General features: G+C 36.2%; 1 protein-coding gene across 2 annotated transcripts; it reads left to right on the forward strand.

Moving 5' to 3' along the window:
• The first annotated feature begins 473 nt into the window (after positions 1 to 473).
• LOC130823574 (mediator of RNA polymerase II transcription subunit 16) lies at positions 474 to 21,993 on the forward strand. Of its 2 annotated transcripts, none has more exons than XM_057688225.1 (17): positions 474 to 978; positions 2,441 to 2,509; positions 4,266 to 4,354; positions 5,687 to 5,799; positions 6,038 to 6,139; positions 7,855 to 7,945; positions 10,177 to 10,770; positions 12,798 to 13,413; positions 13,759 to 13,838; positions 13,981 to 14,063; positions 14,411 to 14,647; positions 16,405 to 16,576; positions 17,500 to 18,008; positions 18,201 to 18,377; positions 20,190 to 20,567; positions 21,212 to 21,360; positions 21,498 to 21,993. In XM_057688225.1, the coding sequence occupies exons 1-16, from the start codon at positions 719 to 721 to the stop codon at positions 21,356 to 21,358; spliced, it is 3,717 nt and encodes a 1,238-aa protein (XP_057544208.1). In that variant the 5' UTR covers positions 474 to 718; the 3' UTR covers positions 21,359 to 21,360; positions 21,498 to 21,993. The 2 variants fall into 2 exon arrangements, with proteins under 2 accessions (XP_057544208.1, XP_057544207.1); XM_057688224.1 differs by having other exon boundaries at positions 475 to 978; positions 21,212 to 21,374.
• The last annotated feature ends 251 nt before the right edge of the window (positions 21,994 to 22,244 follow it).

Genomic DNA, 22,244 nt, shown 5'->3' on the forward strand with positions numbered 1-22,244 from the left:
ACGTGTCACGTGACGGTCAAAGGGCAAACTTAACGGTCAACTGTTAAAATAAATCCGTTAAAAGGTAGTATTTTGCAAAGAATTGTATATATAAGGTAGTTTTTTGCAAAAACTTTTATATAAGGTAGTTTTTTAAAAAATGGGGTATAAATTAGGCAGTTTCTTATAATTTTGCCTAATGCATAATATATGGCTGACGATTTTCAAAATTACTGAGTTAATTTATACATATAACTATCGAAATTGAGTGTTTCTACCGTATAATATCTCTTGACTTTATTTTCTTATATCGTATATTTACATATGTCAATACTAAAAAAACCCCGACATTGCACCAGTTTCTGATTAAATTTCCAAACATTAATGTTCAATCCATGTTATCCATTCACAAGATTGAGTCCCTCCAACATTTGCAAAACATAATTACATAAACAAAGACACTTGAATCTTTTCTCTTCCTACACATTCAATTTGTCTCCTTCTCCCCCCTTACCCCAAACAAAAAAAAACCCTAATTCCCAAATCCTTGATTTCGAAAAAAATTCCTCCCCACAGTCACCCCACTTTCTCTCTCTTTTCTTTCCACAGTCATTGCTGTCGCCCTCAATTGCGACTTTCGACCACCAGTACCCAATTGAATCCCTTTTTCTTTGTTTCCCCACTTTCTTTTGGCCCTTTTTTTTCTCTCTGTGTCCCATATATAGGTTATCTTTTACAAATGACTTCTTCTCCCATTCTAGAACCAGAAACCAATTCTTCTGCTTCTTCTCCTCCTATTCCTGAAGCTGTTGTTGTTGCAGAAAGTGGTAAACCTGAAGCTGAAGAAGAAGGAAACATGGAGAAATTCATTGTTTCTGATGATCCTATGGAGGAAGATTCCGTCAATAATCCTGCTACTGTTTTTTGCATCAAATTGAATCAACCTCGCTCTAATTTGCTTCATAAAATGAGTGTTCCTGATCTTTGTCGCAATTTTAGGTAACATTTGCTCGATTAGTTATGTATTTGCATCATTTTAAGCTCTATTGAGGAAATATATGAATTGGGTATTTGATAAATTTTAAGTTTAGGTACTTTTTTTTTATGATGCTTTACTGATCTCCGTGCTATTTTAGGTGTATGTCTTTTATTGGGGTTATTGTTATGCTGCATCGTTTTTAGCATTTTTAAAGGAAATTTAAATTGGGTATTTAGTAATAGTCCAAAGGCTTTTTTTTTTTTTTTTTTTTTTTTTTTTGTTATGGAGTGACTAAACTTTGGCAATCATGGGGGTATTTATTTTCCTTGTGTTGGGTTTTAGGCTTTTAGCATTTACTTGAGCCTGAGGAAATATGGATTGAAAATTTAGTAAGACAGCATGAAACATAATTTGACTATTTTGAAGCTTGTTTTAGTACTCAGTTTATGTGATAGAGGCAAAATGGAATTAATCTTTATGGAGAAAAGTGATGGGTTCGGCTGTATTTGAGCAAATTTGTTACTTTCAGGACTTCAATTAGGTGATTGGAAAGAGAAATATTGATTTATTGAAGTCAATTTCATAACTGTTGGCATTTGTTTGAGTATCCATGAATTTAGATTTTACAATAATGCATACCTTTGTTTCTTTGAATCTGTTACCCGGATTTGGAAACTTATATCTGAGCTGAGTTATGGAAAAATGCAATGTTTTTGATCCAAAATGAAGTGTCCAAATGGCGTACCCCAGTCTGATGTCAGAAATTACACGGGTATTTGAGATAAAATGAGGAGCCCTGGTATTAAAGCCTTTTGAAGCTTATTTTGGCTATCCATTTACGCGATTGAGTGAAGATTCAAAAGTTGTAAACCTATGAGTTAATCTTTCGGAGAAAGGTAACATGTCAGTATATATAGGCTAACCACAACACAAATCTAATCTGAACTTGATTTTTTATTGAAAGGTTGTTATTGAAAGGTATGAGTATTGCAAAAGCTCCGTAAGCAAATCGTTGTATATCAGAAACAGACTTTATCGGTCTTGCTGATCTCTAGGAAAATAAATATGATGATTATCTTATTATTATTTTATGGATATTCTTTTCTTGTGTTACATATATATTTGAAGACTACTATACTTATTGTGTACTTCTCTTAGTCGCTTTGTGAGCAATGAACATTGAAAATGGTATTAATGATACAAATTTTGGGTGACATTATCAGATGGCTGTATGCCCTGTAACATCCACTCTTTTTATTTAATTAAAATCGTATAGGCTGGTGTGTATCTTTTGTAGTTTGCATTATAACATGTGTAATTTTTCCATACTCTAATTTCGCTATTTTAGGTTATTAGTAGCTAAATACATGCTTACATTTAATTGCTAAATACTTGATTTATATCAATGGCATCTCATTCTTTAAATGTCGTCTCTTGCTCATGTTGACTTCTTCCTTTCTTTGTTGGTTTGTTTTCTCCAAGTGCTGTTGCGTGGTGTGGGAAGCTAAATGCCATAGCTTGTGCCTCAGAAACTTGTGCTAGAATTCCCAGGTCAGCTTATTGTTGAATTCTCTAAATTGGTTTTTTTTATCAAAAATATTTAGCAACATTATGTCACTTATGTGGAGTTGGTGAATGTTCATTAGAATTAATGAAATGAAGTGGATGCTATGAATCTTGTTTATCTTGCAAGATGTCATGAAGATGATTGTAAAAATATTTCACAAGCATGCTATTAGTCTACAATTAGTTACCTTCACGTTTATTGAACAACCTTTTAGTACATATATTTCTCCATCATATTCGGAAACGGAATAGATGTGACTAATAAAGCGTAAATATATTTTTCCTCATTATGTATGGTTAATAAAAATTATCATTGTGCTTTGTTGTGGTAAAACGCAGCTCTTAAAGAATTAAGAGTGAGGATCGAGAAAGCAAAACTTCATTTCTTTTGCTGTGGTGGTGTGATCCATGTGAATTTTAAGTTTTGGTCTGTCCATTTTCAATGGGGCCAAAGTTGGATGCTAATACGTTTCACAAGCATGCTAAAATCTGCTACTAATTACCTTTGCAGTTTACTAAGCAATCTTTTAGTAAATATAATTCTCATTCATATTCAGAAACCAAATAGATGTGACTAATAAAGTTTAATCATTTTTTCCCATCATGTATGGTAAAGAAAAATTGCCGTTGCACCTTGTTGCAGTAAAACCCAACTTTTAAAGGATTCGTTAAAGATCTCTTTGTTTAAGATAGAATGCAGATGCATTAAATATGGATGTTCTTTTGTGGAAAATAAAACTTGATAATGCATCAATTATGTTTTTCAAACTTGGCGAATAGGGGAACTGCTCTTGGTCAAGTTGTTTGTATAGTTAGGGAATCCTATAGTTGTCTGTGACATGGTTCTGCCGGAAATCTTAAATTGTTCTGCGACATAAGAACTAAATTACAGATAGCTCTAGCATTGTACAGTTACCAAGACAATCAGGATGAAATCTGAAAGTAGAGGGACTCTAGAAAGAGGAGATTGTGAATCTGGGATTTAGAACAAAGAAGAGAAGAAACTGCCTTTTTATTTGCCATTAAAAGTTGCGTCACTTGCAAGCAGGTTACATTTTATTGACTTCAGTGCCAGGCTGAAAAGAAGAATTTGATATTATTGGTTTTTTTGAGGAATTTAATTAGAAATAGAGAGAAATAAGGAGGGTGGGTCTATTGAGGGGGGAAGGACCCCTTTGAAATTCATGGAGTAATATAGTGTTATCTGATTTTTTTTTTTTTTTTGGGAAATTTCCCAAAGTGGGCTAAAAGAAAGACCCAAACCTGACCATATTTTGCTTTGTGGCAATTTGCAAGGGGATTATCAGATTAGTTGATAGTGTAACACAGAATAATCTGCCATTTGTTTCAAAGGTGCAGGGTCCTTGTATCCATACCTCATATTTGTAATTGTGTTTGATTGCTTAAGGCATATGTAGATAATCTCAAAATAGTACCAACAAGGATTTTTTTCCTTCTGGTATTATGTTTTTTCCATGGGTCACGCTGTTATTTAAAATATGATGTATAACAATATAAATGTGAAGTAGATTGTGAAAAGTAGACATTTTCTTTCTTTTTTATAAAACTTCATTCTGGTGTTTATATTTTAATTTTTATTTGAATGAACAACCTTTTACTTGTTAGTGCTTTGATCGCTGAGAATCTGTATTGAGTTTTAACTCTATGTGTCTTTCTTAGTATCTTTGATTTAGACTTTAGTAGGAATGTTTCTCTTATGCTGTTGATCTCCTTTGTGTAGCTCTAATTCAAATCCTCCTTTTTGGATCCCCATACACATTGTGATTCCCGAGCGACCCACTGAGAGTGCTATATTCAACGTCATAGCAGGTATTATTGTTGAACTACTGAATTTATTATTTTGTTAAGATTGTATTTTTTTCCCTTTCACATTGCGTTTTCTTGTCAGTAAACAATATCGTTTTTGGTATCGTTTTTGTGGACTATGATTCTGGGTTGACATTAGTGGGTAAATCCACCCAACAGATTGTCATGAATGTTTTCTCTTAAAATTAAATGTCAAGGTAGTTCCTACATCTATAACCTATCTACATTTAGCCTTTTTTTTTTAACATACTTGGAGATCCGAAGATTTTATCATCCCACCTGAAATTAGGTAGAACTTTCATTTGCCCCCTTATAGTAAATATACGTTAGAATCATGTTGTTTGGCTCTGCATAATGCGGTAATGTAAGGATAAAAACACTTAAAGCTGTAAAAATGAAGACTTGTGTAGATTTATTTCTTAAAATATTGTTGTTTGCATTTTCTGTACTGGAGGTACATAAGGCGTGCATGTGTTGTGCTGGTAGGTGTGGTACAACCTTTGCACCATAGTGCAGCTTGAGCAGTTTACAATTAAGACCTTGATGAGACATCTATGTTTACAAATTTAATTATTAGAGGTTTAGGAAACTGTGATAAAGATAATTTAATATTAATTTTTATGTTTATTTTGAGAGGCATTAAGGTGTATAGACATAGTTGTCCTTTATGTTTTAAAAATTTTAAATTTTATATGGCTATGTCGACCCCATAATGTTGGGATTAAGGCTTTAACATTGTTGAACATAACAATGCTTTTGGTAACTGTAGGGGCCTAGGGGGGCAGGGCCAAATAGAAGCTCTGTACATTTTTGGGGGTGAAAAAAAAATCTTCGAACTTTTTATTGAGATGAAACCAGGTCAAATGTCATGGCGTCATGATGAAAAGCATCCCTTATTTTTTATTTGTTTGAGATTGTAAGGATGTGTGTGTGCATTGCCTCATATATAATGCTAACTAGAAGGAAAGTGATCAGATACTGTATCTGGAAGAGTGATGACATGGGAGTTGCATGTTGGCCTCATACAAAACTTAAATTTTGAGGGAAGTAGCATTAAAGATGTGCTTCTTAGGCTACAAAATTTGTGGTAAGAAGGAAAAGCTTTTAGCATTGATGTTGTCTAGGAGAGGGAGAATTAGAAATTTTTGGGGCCATTTTGGAGGTTTTTTGTTGATTTGTAATTTCAGCTATGTTTCGATTTGTACTTTGGTATTTGCATCATGCTTTGGCTATAAAACTCAATGGGTTGAAATTTGGTCTTCATCTTTGTGACGTTTGTTATATTTCTTTGAAGTCATTCTATGAAGTTATAACCTATTTAGACATGATTCGCAGATTGTCCCCGTGATTCAGTTCAGTTTATTGAATGGTCTCCACCATCTTGTCCTCGGGCATTGTTGATATCAAATTTCTATGGAAGAGTAACAGTTTGGTGTCAGCCTTCTCAGGTTAGTCAGTACATTTGAACATTGAAAGTATTCTTGTTTATCTTTTATTCTCACCTTTTTCTAAACAAACAAGGATAAGGCTGTGGACATTTGACCATCTCCTTCCTACCCTACCTCGTCTAGGTGGGTGCTACTATAGTGGCACTACGGCAAAGCAATGTTGCATTTTAGAAATTCAGATTAGTTTCATCTATATGAATCCTTTCTCATTTTGTAGTACTCATAACATTCTATTCAGGGGCCAGCTAATCTAGTGCGAGATGCTAGCAACTGGCAGCGGGAACATGAATGGAGGCAAGATATTGCAGTTGTAACAAAGTGGCTCTCTGGTGTTTCTCCGGTAATTGATTTTTCCTGTGTTTGATGGTCATTGCTTTTTTGATATTTTGCTTCTTGAATCTTGATCATTCTTGATGTACTACATCACATTCCATAAAGAGAGAGAGTAGGGAGTCTCCATTTATTAGTGACAAGAGCACGTACTATGCACTTATTGTCTATGCTAGGCCCTGGAAAGGGATATATAGGCCTCTTACAAGAGTCTTGAATCCTCTCGGGCATTAATCAATTGCTGGGAAATAGCGATCATGAGTGTGTCATGCAAAGTAATTGTTTTCTATTCTCTTCGTGGACACCATCAACCATAGAAAAAAGTCTTGAATGTTGTGATACTGATAACAATTGCGATGTCGCGGATGCGGCACCTTGCGGCATTAGGATTTAATTCTCGGACTTTGCAATGTGAATTGTTAACTTGAAGAAAATTCATTTTATCATAGTGATTCTAGATAGAACATATATCTAAACTAAAACTTATAATAGACTTTTTAGAACCTGATGGCTAATACACTTTTAGAAAAAGATAGTAATGGCTAATATGTCAAAATAACAACTTGTAATAGCTGTTACTAGATGATTTGATATCATAGGTCACATAACGAGGTTTTGCGGTTCATTAAGCTCAAAATTTTCTATAAAGTGGTTATTATGTAACGGAACAGCCTCATTTTTAATCCATGCCATCGACTTTTCCTTTCATGCAGACAGTTGATAACCAGAGTGTCTTAAATCAGTATTGAAATGTTCTAGTTCAACTGAGAATTTTTCATAATACTACGTTTCTGTAAATTCAAAACCTGGCATCAAGTTGAGAGACTGTAAAAAGGAATTCGAAGCAGAAAAGGGATGCTTAGAGATTAGGAAACTTTAAACTTAAGTCGAGTCATGTTCCTTTCCTCGTGTCATTATCTACATTAGTTTGACCTGGCTGGATTCTTCTTGTACCCTTGTCAACTAAACTTACAGTGGGTTCTTCTATTTGTTTGGTAGACACTTTGAGCCACATATTGTACTACCTTTCTTCAAGTTTGAAAAACATCCAATCTGGATCGGTTTCATGGAATAACGTACTTGTGTTGGACACGACTACTGTGTCCAAGTGTCTTGTCTTTTTATAACCCCACAGAGGCGCACCTAAGGCCCGCAGAGGCGAGGCCTTACACTTCGTGCGTTAGTCGACCTCACCATTTTTACAAATAAGAAACGAAATGTCTGAAGTGTCCTTGCTGATGTCCTTATTCTGAGCGTGGATGTTCTTGATTGGTACTTAAAGTGAATCATCCAAGCTACATGTATCTTAGTCCATATAATATTTGCTTTTTAAACTTGTCCTTGTTCTTTTCATGGCAATAGATTCAAAAATCCTCGAAGTAATACCTGGTTTGTGGTTGTGCATTCCATGATATATGTTGATTATTTGTCATGTCAATCAGATTTCAGAAGCTCATCTTTTCATGGAATATAATCTTTGTGATCATGTTAATTCTTTTCTATACATACAACAACATTCCATTACTCTAATGTTACTAGATGGCTTCAACCTAGGCGAGGTTGGATGTACGAACCTTTTTTTTGTAATGACAGTCTTTGTGCTTTATTGACCTTGATCGGATATATTATTTGCAACTTCATATAACTAAGAAGCACACATGGGATCATGTCACATCAGTCAGAATTTGTTGTCCTAGGCATGACTTTTCTTTTATCTTTGATCAGTATAGGTGGCTTTCTGCAAAATCAAATACATCTGCGAGCTCGAATTCTGCTTTTGAGGAGAAGTTTCTTCCACAGCAGCCGCAGACTTCAGGTTGGTTGGGTACTTGGGTACTTCCCATGATATTTCTTGTCTCACATTTCTCCTTGGTTTTTGATGTTTGAAATTTCTTGTTAGGTTTAACAACGATGTTTCAGTTCTAGTTGTGGATCAATTGTAATCTGCTTATATAACCCAGGCGTGGGTTGTATGTGTTAAAATGGTTTACCCAGATAACTTACTAAAAAATTCATGCATTGATCTAAAATGAAGTGTCAAGTTCTCTAACAGCCATGCTCGTGTAAGAGTGTTGAGGATTCGACACAAATACTTGATGTGAAATGATGACTCCATATGTAATAGTTCTCGAGGAATTAACTTAAGTAGTTTTCTATGAATTTATGTGGGAAATATTAAATTGAAGAATGAGCATGAGTGCAGATAATCATACTGTGTTTAATGTTGAGGAACATTTTAGCAGTTTCCATGTAACTATACTCTTTGCCCAAGCTAGCAACTTTTATTGTCCTTTGTGAGGAAAATTTCTTGGTCCTTTATCGTGAAAATGAAGTATCCATTCCTAAAAAATTGGTTCTTCAATCGAACCTTGGAAAGGAGAAGTGACTAGGAAGCTGTGCGAGCATATCATCAGCATACTATCAAGTGGTATGAATTGAATGTAATTTTTTAAATATATAAAGATTAGCGGAATTGCTTCATTTGACCACCCTTCCTTTTCTCTCATTAGTTACAGTAGCAATTTGGAATAGCAGTCTCTTTTGTTAAATGCATTAAATATTATGCTACTTGAAACTTTAGCTTAAATCACGAAAAAAAATATTCGTTTTCTGCTACATCTATCCGTCCCTTACCAATGAAATAAAAAGTGTTTGCAAGCTATGTTACTCGGACCCTCCATTTTTTCCGGCTCACCGGTGTCCGGTACGGATACCGGTGCCGGATACGTGCGTGGTACGCCGGATTGTAAATGGGTACGGCAGACTTCACGTCATTCTTTCGCCATTGAAGCTTCATCTTTTCTTCTGTTTTTCTTCTATATTAGAGATGATTTTGAAGAAGAAAGGGGTTAAAGAAGATGAAAGGAGGATGAAGATAAAGCTAGTTGTACCGCTGTAAAGTAGTGAATTGTAAGATACAAGAAAAGAGTGTCAGGTTTTTAAAGGAAGAGTTAGACTTTATCGGCCCGTTTGGTAGGTAGTAATAAATGGTGGTAATGGGAATGAAAAACGAGTGTAATTTTAGTTGAAAAATCTCTTGCCTACCTTGATGGTCATGTTTGTCCAACTTTAATCATCTCCTTTTCTTCATAAACTTCATTCCAATGCATTACCTTTGGGAGAGGTGGTATTAGGTGGTAATGGAAATTTGTAAATAAAAAAACTTTTTTGTGACATAATTTCATTACCATGGGAATGATATGGAATTTTTGATGAAATTTTACACTATAAATCATTCTCATTATCACCATTTAGTACCACTAACCAAACGGGTCGTATAAGTCACGATTGTACAAGCTTCTCATACAAGCTACTTGTTTACTTTTTTACTTTCTTTAATATTTTACTGTTTTCTGAAGTATTTTTTTCTAACTTTTTACTTTTTCTTATTTTTTTACTTTTTCTTACTTTTGTACTTCTTTTTTTTACTTTTTCCTTTTCTTTACTTTTTCTTTATTAGATTATTATTGTTTTAGATTTGGTGAACCATTTTATTTTTTGTTTTATTATCTTAAATTCTTAATTTTGAGCATAATGAAAAACTTATATTTTATTGATTATTTAAATTTAGACAAAATTTAATTATATTTATGCTATATGAGATTTTTTTAATTATTTTGCTGTATCCCCATACCCGTATCCAATATTAGGACGGTGTCTGTGTATCCTAGAATTCCAAAATTTTCGTACCAGATCCTAAGATCTACACCCGTATCCGATATCCGTACCCGAGTCCAAGTAACATAGCTTGCAAGTATTCTGGTATTTTTTTGCAGTAATTAGGCCATCCAACTTCCGTTGGATATGGCTGAACTTCTAGTCATTGGCATTTGATTTTTCCCTTTGCCAAGTAAATATCTGAATAAAAAATATTTTGTGCAATTTTTGGTTCACTAAGGTTGAGAAACTTGTGAGCAGTCTTCTATTTGCATTGGATTTCTGTGCTTTTCTGCAGAGCATGCTTCTTATTTAAATTTTCAATGTTCCAACAAATTGTTATATGATGTTACATCTGATGCATTTTTCTTGTTTTGCTTGCCTTCTCAGCGAGGTGGCCGAATATCCTTTGTGTCTGTTCAGTTTTCTCGTCAGGGTCTGTTCAACTACACTGGTCTCAGTGGCCAAATCGAGATGTTGCAGCATCAAAGTGGTTCTGCACTAGCAAAGGGCTTCTTGGAGCTGGACCCAGTGGGATCATGGCAGCTGATGCAATGGTAACTGATTCAGGAGCCATGCATGTTGCAGGTGTTCCTATTGTGAATCCATCAACAGTGGTAGTCTGGGAGGTTACTCCTGGACCAGGAAATGGATTTGAATCAACTCCAAAGGCGACCATAAGCAATGTGGTCCCTCCTTCATTGAATCCCCCACGTTGGTTAGGGTTTGCTCCCCTTGCAGCTTATTTGTTTGAATGGCAAGAATACTTCATATCAGAGGAAAAACACGGAAAAAAATACTTGTATAAAGATTTCGCGGCAAATGTGGTGCTGCATTGTTCGCCAGTGTCAAATTTTTCTGCATATGTGAGCCCAGAAGCTGCATCACAATCAGCAGCAACTACTACATGGGGCTCTGGTGTCACAACTGTTTCATTTGATCCAACTCGTGGGGGCTCTGTTATCACTGTGGTGATAGTTGAGGGTATTATACTTTGAATTTTTCTTGGTTTTTTTTTAATTATTACGTTTCATTTTGGGAAGGCCAAGAGGTGAACTTTTTATTCAAGTTTTTTTTATATGCATAAAAAAGTCACAACTAAGCTTTATTCTGTAGTATTTTTAAAAAATAAGCATTTTTTGATTCAGGCTTATAATACTGACCGAGACAACAATTGAATGATATGGGTTTAAGTAAAGTTTTGCTATCTTGGGCAACAGGTCAAAGTTTTTGGGCTTGCGTAAAATTGGGCTGTGGTGCAAGCCCAGAGTCAATGTAAATAGCTAAGGTTTTGGTCTTTCATGTACATGGCTAAGATTTGTTTTTAATGAAATAGCCACTAGTGTGGGTGACTTGCTAAACATTTTTTTATCCTTTTGTTTTTTCTTAGCAAAACGATGTAAAACAAGTTTTTTTCATTTTTCAATTTTCGACATGAATCCAGTAATCCAAAAGGAACAAAATGAAGTCTTTTCTCTTTATAGTGTGAATTTACAGCTTTGGGTTTACACTTCAAACCAATGAAACATAATTCGCTTGTTAGTTCGCCTTTTGGATTCGCTATTCGCTTAAAATGGTTCAAAAGTAGCCTAAAACCGACCATACTTCGTTTTTTTGATTCGCGATTCGCGATTCGCAAGGCAATTAGTGAATCATGTGACACAGATTCAAACAAATGTTTGAAACCTCATTTTGATGGATTATCAATTGAGAAATGTAAAGCATTCAAGCATGAAGCTTTTGCTTGTTGGAACAATTGCAAAATGTATTGGTTTGCAGATTCCAATATGAAAGACGGGAAGGGGGAAGAAAGAGATACATAATCAGAAGTGAGATACGTGGTAGATTAGAGTGGGGGAATAGAATGAAGCAGGTTTTTTTGTAATGTGGGAAAAGTAAAAAACTATCTTCAATTTTTTTCTCTTTTTCCTTTAATGTTCCATATTAAAAACATATTGCATTTGGTTTTTGATCTGGCCTTTTTTTCAATTGAATGGAATATAATAATAGATTTTCTTATTCTGGTGCACTTTTCCCAGTGGGAATTATGGTCACCAAGCTTTTCTACAAGTTCTTGACCGAGTTTGGTGATGGTGATTGGTGAAGGTGGTGTAGACAGAGATGGTGATTTATCTGGTTTAGGGGATTTTTGGATCCCTGTAGCTGACTTCCCTTTGCTGGTACGATTATCTTGTGACTGAAATTGATTTTGTTTTGGGTTTCAGGTGGGCCTTTTTCTCTTCTCTTTCTATTAGGTTTTGAATGCCTGTAATGTAATGGTAAAAAAATTTGATGTGGGGAGATTGGACTATTGAAGTCTAATGAGGAGAGACATGAGAGAAAGAAGGAAATTGATAGTGGGTGAAGTAGTAAAGAGAGTCAGGAGGCGAAATGAACGATGAACAATTATGTCTTTTTGGATCCTGCCATTCGCTGTAGCTAGTGGGATTTCTGATATTGTTTTGCTGAGAAAAACAATTATTGAAGTAGATTTGTATATAGAATTAAGAGGCTCAGTGAACAAGGAATATGTATCCTTTTGGATCCTGCCATTAGCTGTAGCCATTGGGATTTCCGAAGTTGTTTTGCTGAGAAAATAGAAATAGAAATATATATTTGGAAAGTCACTTTTCTTGGCAACGGTTTTTTTTAAATTTCTTTTCTTTTACTCTTCCGTGCTAACCAGACGAAGTCTATAGAAAGCCAAAATCACTGCCCGTGACAGTTTTAACCTTAAAACCGAAATCACTTGGCTATTTACATTGACTATGGGCTTGCAGAACTGCGTAAGTCCATACAAGCCCCAAATCGATGCCCAGGACAACGATTTAAACCAAACAATAAAAAATTATTTTTGAAAATGCCTAAGGATGAAGCTTAGTTTTGAATGTACTGAAAATAGCTTTTAAAATAGTCCCAAGGGGTTGTTGGACATCCTTCATTCTAGCTTATTTCCACTTCATTCATGCTTCTCGTGTTTTTTATAATGCCGTTTTATATTAACCGTGCAGGGCAGTACATGTCCCCATACGACCCAGATGAGGGACCATCAATCACTGGATGGAGAGTGCAGCGCTGGGAATCATGTCTTAAACCTGTCGTCCTTCACCAGATATTTGGTAGTCCTACCAATTTTGGAGGCCAGCCACCTATGCAAACAGTTTGGGAGACCAAGGTCAACAAAAGCATTCCTCCCACGGACGATCTGAAGTCTCAGCAAGCAGCATCAGTGGGAGCAACCTCTGACATGCAGCCAAAACCTGATTCATCTGCTGATAAAATGAAAAGGGTTACATTTGATCATTTCAATATGCCCAGTGATGTCAGGACACTTGCTCGCATTGTATACTCTGCTCATGGTGGTGAAATTGCTATTGCATTTTTACGTGGCGGGATCCATATTTTTTCAGGGCCGACCTTTAAGCCTGTAGATACATACCAAATTAATGTTGGCTCAGCAATAGCTGCTCCTGCCTTTTCCTCAACAAGCTGCTGCTCAGCTTCTGTATGGCATGACACAAGCAAAGATTGCACTATGTTGAAAATAATCCGTGTTCTTCCACCTGCTGTTTCCATTAGTCAAGCAAAAGCCAGCTCTCCAACCTGGGAACGTGCAATTGCAGAAAGGTATACGGTCTATGCATTTTTTCTGTATTCCACGTGTTTCAAATTGTATAACCCCTTTCTTCCTATGTTTGTCTCAAAATCATCGTTGTTAAAATTAGTACCTGGAGATCTTGTACTAGTAATTATTGAACAACTATGGGTAGACTTGGAAAATGATGTCATCTAGTTACATGTGCACTCCCCATCTTAAAGGGGGAAAAATAGATTTTTCTGTGATGCTCTTAGTTTGGAACAAAGGGTGTTTGCTTTCATTTTGCTGCCTTGTATATTTGTTGAAGTTCCTTAATCTGATTAATATTTTATTTACTGGTATTTTGTTCCTGACTCCATTTCCATTTTGAATAGGTTTTGGTGGAGTCTTTTGGTAGGAGTAGATTGGTGGGATGCTGTTGGCTGTACACAGAGTGCGGCAGAAGATGGAATTGGTATGTAAATGTACCTTATCTTCACTGTCATAGTAATTTCTCCCCAATTTTAGAAGTGAAATGAAAGTTTTGATTTTTGAATTGTGAGCTGTTATTTCTTTTGATATATTATCTGATGTTGGTTTACCGACATTCTGTTCAGTTTCCTTGAACAGCGTTATTGCAGTTTTGGATGCTGACTTCCATTCTTTGCCCTCTACTCAGCATAGACTGCAATATGGACCGGTATGTTAAGTCTTGCTTTCTTTATAAAGTTGTATTTATGTATATTACTAGTCATTACTGTCCTTAGTGTGGCAGGATTGTGGCTTATCATTTGTATGAATGCTAATTCAGCATCAGTTTTCTTGGATGATACTGATCCAGTGTTCTGTGTTGTGCACCCATTTCAGTTTTGGTATTCTCTATGTTTTACCGCGACCAGGATTTGTTTATGTAGTCATTTAGTATAGTATGATGAAATGGGGGAGAGGGTATTATGGATATTTAGATCATATATTGATTGATTTTGTTTAATTTTCCTTCTTGACAGACGTGGAAGTTGATTGTTCTTTTTCTTTTTTTTAATGCAGAGTCTTGACCGGATAAAATGCAGGCTTTTGGAAGGCACAAATGCACAAGAAGTCAGAGCAATGGTTCTAGATATGCAAGCAAGATTGCTATTAGACATGCTTGGGAAGGGAATTGAATCTGCACTGGTAAACCCTGCAGCTTTGGTATCTGAGCCATGGCAAGCATCTGGCGAGATGTTGAATTCGATTGAAGCTGAGTCTATGGCTGTTGATCCAGCACTGGTCTTAAGTGTTCAGGTCTTCATCCTGTGCTAGCTATTTTCATTATCATTCTTTGGTTTGTGTTAGAACGTAAATATCTGGCTTATGACAGTTGGTTTTTATTCCTTCGGGTTTAGTTTATGTTATTTTTACCAGAATATATTTGACTGTGCTTTATTTTTGTGGGTTAAGCTTTGTTGGTTTCTGAAATTCGGAATATTTTGAAAGTTGGAACAGAACTAACAAAAATAATGACGAGTATAATTTATTTTCTGTGCTGTGGTGTACTTTTGACTGCTATATGTGGTTTCATAATTTGCATCTTGCATTAATTGTTTTTCTCTTTTTAATCTTTGAATACCATTCAGGTATTCATCTTTTTGTTTTCAACTTTAGGTTTGTTTTGTACTTTTATTCTTTTCCTTCTATTATTTATAGAATGCAATTAAAATTTGGGATGTTTGGATTCAACAAATAATACTAGTGCTTATTCTTGATCTTTTATGGATCGGTTCTCTGTTAGGAATGTTTGAATAGATGTTATTCAGAGCCTTCTCTTGTGTAAAACGTTTGAGTACAAGTCAATAATATATAAGCAATGCATTATTCTGACAATATGGGTTCTGATTGTATCATCCTTGAATTCATCTCTTTTCTTCGTTCATGAAATTCCTATTTAAGTCAAAAGTAATATTTAAATGCTGATTTTTCTGGAATGATTTTGGCATGCACTTTGAGGCTATATCTGGTGGAAGGTTGCCTAATAACTTAAAAAGAAGTTTTAGCTTTTCCATCTCTTTTCCCATAATCTCAGCTGAGAATAGGACAGATTTGTGGCCTTATGGAGGCTGGTTAAAAATCCATCATATCTGATCACACAAATTTATTTGATGCTATTGACGCGGGAGGATATTGAATATAAAGGCCTTCCTTTATATTTTGTTTCAGAATATTTGAGCATTGGACTATTAAGTGATTATTGTTCAAGTAATTGGGTTTTGTAATTGAATTAGAAAGATATTAACTAGAAAAGCCTTATTTTTCTGGATGACACCAAAGGGATGTCATATGAATCACAAGAGTTGTGGATAAAATATAACAAAGTAGAGCTTGTTTGAGTTTCCCTATACAATGAGGCATGGAATGGTTCAAAGACAAACTTCTGGAAGGTATTAAGTTCAAGAACATGTTGGTCTTGGGTGATTGGGAGTTGAACTTTACGAGATTGAGGCTCATAGTGGTGGAGACGTGGAGTAGCTACTGTTTACTGATCGGTTGAGTTTCCCTATACAATGAGGCATGGAATGGTTCAAAGACAAACTTCTGGAAGGTATTAAGTTCAAGAACATGTTGGTCTTGGGTGATTGGGAGTTGAACTTACGAGATTGAGGCTCATAGTGGTGGAGACGTGGAGTAGCTACTGTTTACTGATCGGTCACCGAAGTTATAACCATGGTATCTTGGGCATGTGAATCGAGCTTTTTAATTGTTATGATTTTTAAAAGGGTGCAAGGTCACTTGTTCAATAATGTTCAAACGTATATTTGTGATGTTATTTGGTCCCCTATTATTTCTGTGATTACTCATTGCATTGAAGAGATCCAGTCTGATTTTGACAAACTATTATATAGAGTGACAATAAAAGTTCCTTCTCCAACATGTATGCTTTCCAGTCATTTCATGTTCATTCTTTCAGTTTGTAACCATCTTTTTTTTGAAGAATGTTCTGCCCGTCATTAGAAAAAATATGCTGGTTCTTTTGAAAACCCACGACTAACTTTTAGCTTTCTCAGGCTTATGTTGATGCTGTTCTGGATCTTGCCTCACATTTTATCACCCGTCTGCGTCGTTATGCTAGTTTTTGTCGTACATTAGCAAATCATGCTGTTCAAGCAGGAACTGGTGGCAACCGGAATATGGTAGCTAGTCCTACACAAAATGCTGCATCTCCTGCCCCATGTCAGGGTGGGTACTCAAACTCTTCATTTATGCTCCTTATATTTTGTTTGTCATAAAAAACGAAGGTTGTGATTTGCTCCAAGTTTTCTTTGACACTCTCCTTCTAGAGTGCATAGGCTGCCTTGAGCCTTGACTGTCCTCTATGCACTGTATTTCAAATTTGTGATGTTCTGACTTGCTTCCACATCCATCATACCAGTGTCTATACGTCAGCCTTTATACATACATGGGATGTGGGTTGGATTCGTCTTTATGACAATGGATACATCACCAAAGAAAGAAGGGTTTAGAGAATTCTAGATCTGAAAATTAGGACCAAGCCAACAATGATCTTGTAGTGAAGAGCATATACATAGAGGAGAGAGCACAAGGGGATGGAAAGGGAAAGAGACACGAGAAAGAGAGAAATGAAGAGAGGGAGATGAGAACTGACAAACTGCAATGTCTTTTGTTGACTGATTTTGCACAACTGGTTCTGATATCATCATATATTTTTTTAAAAAAAAGATTCATTATCTTTTTCGTTTATTTTTTGAAGAAAGTCCTGTTTCCTGTGTTATAGCTTTTTTATTAGAAATCAAAAAAAAAATCTATACTTGTTGAAATAACATAAAAATTAAAAACTCTAAATAACTAAAATATATAATATTTGTGTTTTTTACTGAGTCGAAGTATGGATACCCTTCTCAAACAAGCCACTGAGTTCTGAAAGTTAGAACTTGAGTCAGATACCCGGATCCTTTACCAGACACAGTACTCGAGTCTGGGCATGATGGCGTCAAAGATAGAACCAACAAAGCGTGTTATCTGTCAAAATCTCTGTAAATGGTAGTTTTCAAATTATTTGAGTGCATGGAATCAATATGGTACTTTTTTTTTGTTTTACAAGAGTTCTTCTGACAGAAGTTTCCATGTGTTGCTGCTTTCAGGAGCTCAAAGTGGTACAACAAGTTCAACTGGAAGCACACAAATGCAGGCTTGGGTCCAGGGTGCTATTGCCAAGATTAGTAGTACAACAGAGGGAGTTCCAAGTTCAACTCCTAACCCCTTGAGTGGGCCTTCCTCATTTATGCCAATTAGCATCAATACCGGAACTTTTCCTGGTACACCTGCTGTTAGGCTTATAGGCGACTGCCATTTCCTTCATAGATTGTGTCAATTATTGCTGTTCTGCTTCTTTTTCCGGCGCTCACAGCTACCTCGCTACATACAAAGTGCTCAGAGAATGACTGATGCAAGCATGCAAAAACCTCTGCCAAATGCTGTAAGCAAGGTTGAAGATAATCAGACAAAACCCATGCCAGTTGCAGGCAGGCCAGAAGATGTTCAGGGGGCTCGTAGCAATCAGTCAGCTGCTACTGCTAAGGTTGAAGACGGTCCAGCTAGCCGAACTAGATTGGGGACTGGTAATGCTGGCCAAGGATACACTTTTGAAGAGGTAATTACCTGTGTTTGTTTTCACCATGCCAACTTTAAAAAATTGTACAATTGTTCAAACTATAAAGTTTTGCTTGGGATTCAAAAGTAATTTTTTGATTACATACTGTCCTCATTTGTAAGACTGAATTTTTAGGTGTTTACATCTGTTGAATTTCTAAAGTGAAACTAAAGTTTATTTTGCTCTTTGTAGGTTAAAGTGCTGTTTCTGATACTGATGGATCTCTGTAAGAGAACAGCTGGTCTTGCACATCCATTGCCTGCTTCTCAGGTTGGAAGTTCCAATATTCAGGTCCGGCTACATTATATTGATGGAAATTATACCGTCTTGCCAGAGGTTGTTGAAGCATCACTTGGCCCACATATGCAGGTACCTCTGTAACTGGCTTAATCTTGCGGCAACACACTGCCAAAGCCAAATTATTTATAATGGAATTTAAATATTATGGGGAATGCATTATTTGGAGGAAGCAATCAAGAAGAGAAACTTCCCCAATTTTTTATGTAGGAAAGAATAAAAAAAACTAATACTTGTTTCATGGTGAGATAGTCTACTAGTTATTATGTTGATCGTTTGATGTGATTCTATTAGTGGGTTTTGTCGAATGAACACTGTTGTTTCAATTGTGAAATATTGCAGAGTCGAGGGGGATAAAGAATGGATTATTGGGGAGTAGTTGTTCCTGGTTTCCATGGGTTCTGTCGATGGAAGGAAGTTATATTTATTTTCACTAACAATCGTTTTTTCTATAGTTCAATGTATTCTAAGATTAGTTCGAAAAAGCGCGCCTAAGGTTAGCGCCTTTGGAGGGCGATAAGCTAGGCACCTTGATAGGCAAGGAGATTATTTGAGATGAGCATTTCATTAAAGGCTAGTGCTTGAGAGTGCCTTTAGAACGCCTTTTGGTTTTAGCATCAGATTTCTCGGTTTTCCATTGAAGCTGGATTGTACTTGCTCAAAATAGACTCAATAATTTCATGACATGCTGCAACAGATTATCTTTGCCCCCAAAAAAGGAGAATGAAAAGAAGGAAAAAAACATAAATAAAACTTCCCCCACCCTGCACCGCCATGAACTCAGCCACTGCTCCCGCCTCGCCCCCGCTCAACCCGCTCCCCTTCCATGCTTCTTGCTTACTACCAATGCAAGTTAATGGTGGAAGAAACAGTTAAACTTAAACCAAAATCATCATCCGGTAGTATTTTGAAAGATTTTGTTGTAGTGTAGTATTTGAATATTTTGTTTAAAGGTATGATTTCGAAAAAAATTCCTTAAAAAGATCCTATTTTTCCTTTTGGAATTGATAATTTGAGGTACTCATTTGGGAGGAGAAAGAGTGATTGGCTAGTTATTCCAAGGATGAGCATACAACATTTCATCACCTCAGTGTCATTAATAGGCTCCCACCTAGGTTGGGTTTGGAGGAGTCGATGTATGCTTCCTTACCCTTGTTAGTTTGTTACCTCCAATAATTTGTAATGAAAAGTGATTGATAAAGCCTCTGGAGCCAATGAACCTGACTATACCTTTGAGGAGTATCACAAGCACAAAGAAATAGGAGGATCATCATTGAGAGTTAATAAAGGGAAAGGAGAGATGTTGATCGATGATGATGAGGTGAAACATTAGAGAACATTGGTGGAGATGGAGATCTGAGAGATAAGGATGAGTATAATGACAATGATGATGTACACAGAGACTAATATTGTGAATAAATAGGAGGCTATTTAGGAAGCAATAGACAGGTACTATGTTTGCATGTTTATCTTATTGTCCTATTTTGACTCTTATTTATGTTATTTGTTTAACATTATCTAGCGACAAATTGTGCTATCTCTTGTCAATCTGTGCACTTAAAATATTGCGATATATAGTCTAGAAATGCCAATTTGAATTTTGACACCATTGGAGAGCCTAACGTCTGGGCTCTAGGGACCCTTAGCACTTTAGGGTGCCTCGCACCTTGTAAATTTAAGTTGTCCAATTGATTGTTGGTAACATCATCTAATGCAAATTCACATAAATTAAAAAGGCACATGATTTATGACAGTATTGACTGCCAAGCCGGTTACATTTGAAAGTTGTTTGTCAAGCACATCATATAATATACCTGGATAGGGCTAACTGCTAAGTAAATCTTTATACCCTCTGATCTCATTTATTTCATGTGCGCTCTGCAGAATATGCCTAGGCCTAGAGGTGCTGATGCTGCTGGCTTACTTTTACGTGAGTTGGAACTCCATCCCCCCGCTGAAGAGTGGCATCGTCGAAATATGTTTGGTGGACCTTGGTCTGATCTTGATGATATGTGTCCTATAGACGAAAGCTCAAATTTAAGCTCGTCTAATGATCCACTTGATTCAAGTTTGACGGAAAATTGTGACGTTTCGTATGGAGTGCAGAGCTTATGGCCAAGGAAACGCAGATTCTCTGAAAGGGATGCTGCTTTTGGAGTTAATACTTCAGTTGGTCTTGGAGCTTATCTAGGAATTATGGGGTCTCGACGAGATGTGGTGACTGCTGTTTGGAAAACTGGTTTGGAGGGTGTTTGGTACAAGGTTTGTTCATTACTGTTTTCTTGATAAAATTAAGGTGTGGTCTTAGTGTTATCATTTTTTTATGTTTTGAGCAAGATCCTTTTCTTTAGGACTAAAGTATAGAGAGCTTGTGAATTATAAGATGGTTAGCTCAAATAGCAATTTTTGAATGAGTCATCGTTGATAGTTAGTTTTCTTACATGTGAGAAGACAAGCAAATGGGGACTATAGGGGATAGGATCTAGAACCATGCGATCAACATCATTATACCTAGTATATCCCGCTCAGTGAAATTATGATCAAGGTTTGGGTAGGGTTGGGTGACGCCAGACCATACCATCATCGAAGGAGATAAGAAGGTTGCAGTCAGTTAACACTTAGGGCACTTTATAGTTGTATTCTTTCTTAGATGGAATACAACTGTCATAATGCCAAAACTTCAATCCAAAGATGCATGAAGCACCAAAATCAGAGAATTAGTAGCGATTACTCTGTACATGCCCTTTTACCAAGAGAGTTTCACTCTTGTCAATTCTGCAGTCTTTTCTATGCTTATCCACTGTGGACCGTCAAACATTGACACTGAGTGATCTTAATCCATGATTTTCTTGCCGTGCTCATTTTATGTCCTTCATTTTGACATCTTCACTTCATCCTTTGTGCAGTGCATAAGATGTTTGCGACAAACCTCGGCCTTTTCCTCACCATGTTCTACAAACTCATCCAATCAGAATGATCGAGAAATATATTGGATAAGTCGCTGGGCTTACGGATGTCCAATGTGCGGTGGAGTTTGGGTTCGAGTTGTATAAATGTATAAATGTTTAGGTTTATCTCTGCCTATCTTCTTTAATCCTGATTGATGCTCTCTGTAAATGCTGTTTGAATTTTTTATCTTGATTCATTCGGCTGATTCCTTCATTAATATTCACGTTGTTTCACCATGTTCAGATTGTACATTCTTTTATCAAGCTCTGGCTAGTGAAACGGCTTCACCTCCTTAAAGTTCATGACTCGTGAGAAAGCTGACGAACCCGTCGAGTTTATTTTGCTAAAAGAATTATTGGGTTGATCACGTATCTCTAAATATTGTGAATACGATTTAATTGTAATGCCCGATAACTAATGCTGTTGGCATTCCTGAACCGTGATATATGAGCTCTGGCGGAAGCCCTCAATGAGCAATTTTAGTAAGACATATACAGCAGCTGCGTAGCAAGATCCAGATACTGAAGAGAACATCACGGGTCTCGTTGAAAATTATGTTATGGAGTAGTTTTATGTCATCATACTCTGTATTTGTTGGATTCCTGTAAACTATTGGACATAAAGCTCATTTTAACAGCTGGAAAGGAGCTTATGTTTAGTGAAATTTAGGAGAATTTTGTTCAGCTTTTTGTATTTACTTTTTGTGTTCTATTGATTATAAGTGGCAACCATTTCGGCACTCGATTTCTCCATTCATGAACTTGTGATTGCAGGTACAAAGCCAAGTTTTCATTAGACTGCTTGTGACTAGATCGATCTGTTTTGGGTTAAATCTAGGCCGACTGAACGGTACCACCAATGGGCTGACTGAGTTTACTTGATTTGGCTTCGTTGAATTGAAGTGAATCGTGGGAGTAAACGAAACTGAGAGGTGCTGGCGGTCAGTATTGTAGTTCGACTAAATTTACATTTCTCTAACAAGGTAAAATT

Source organism: Amaranthus tricolor, chromosome 9, assembly GCF_026212465.1.
Source record: "Amaranthus tricolor cultivar Red isolate AtriRed21 chromosome 9, ASM2621246v1, whole genome shotgun sequence".
In the NCBI taxonomy this organism is placed as follows: Eukaryota; Viridiplantae; Streptophyta; class Magnoliopsida; order Caryophyllales; family Amaranthaceae; genus Amaranthus; species Amaranthus tricolor.

What these genes read in the sequence shown, in the direction of transcription:
- LOC130823574 (XM_057688225.1), top strand. Translation starts at nt 719, where the DNA reads ATGACTTCTTCTCCCATTCTAGAACCAGAAACCAATTCTTCTGCTTCT. An exon ending in GAACGTGCAATTGCAGAAAG is followed by an intron (nt 13,414 to 13,758) that starts GTATACGGTCTA and finishes CATTTTGAATAG; the next exon opens with GTTTTGGTGGAGTCTTTTGG. An exon ending in ATAGACTGCAATATGGACCG is followed by an intron (nt 14,064 to 14,410) that starts GTATGTTAAGTC and finishes TTTTTAATGCAG; the next exon opens with AGTCTTGACCGGATAAAATG.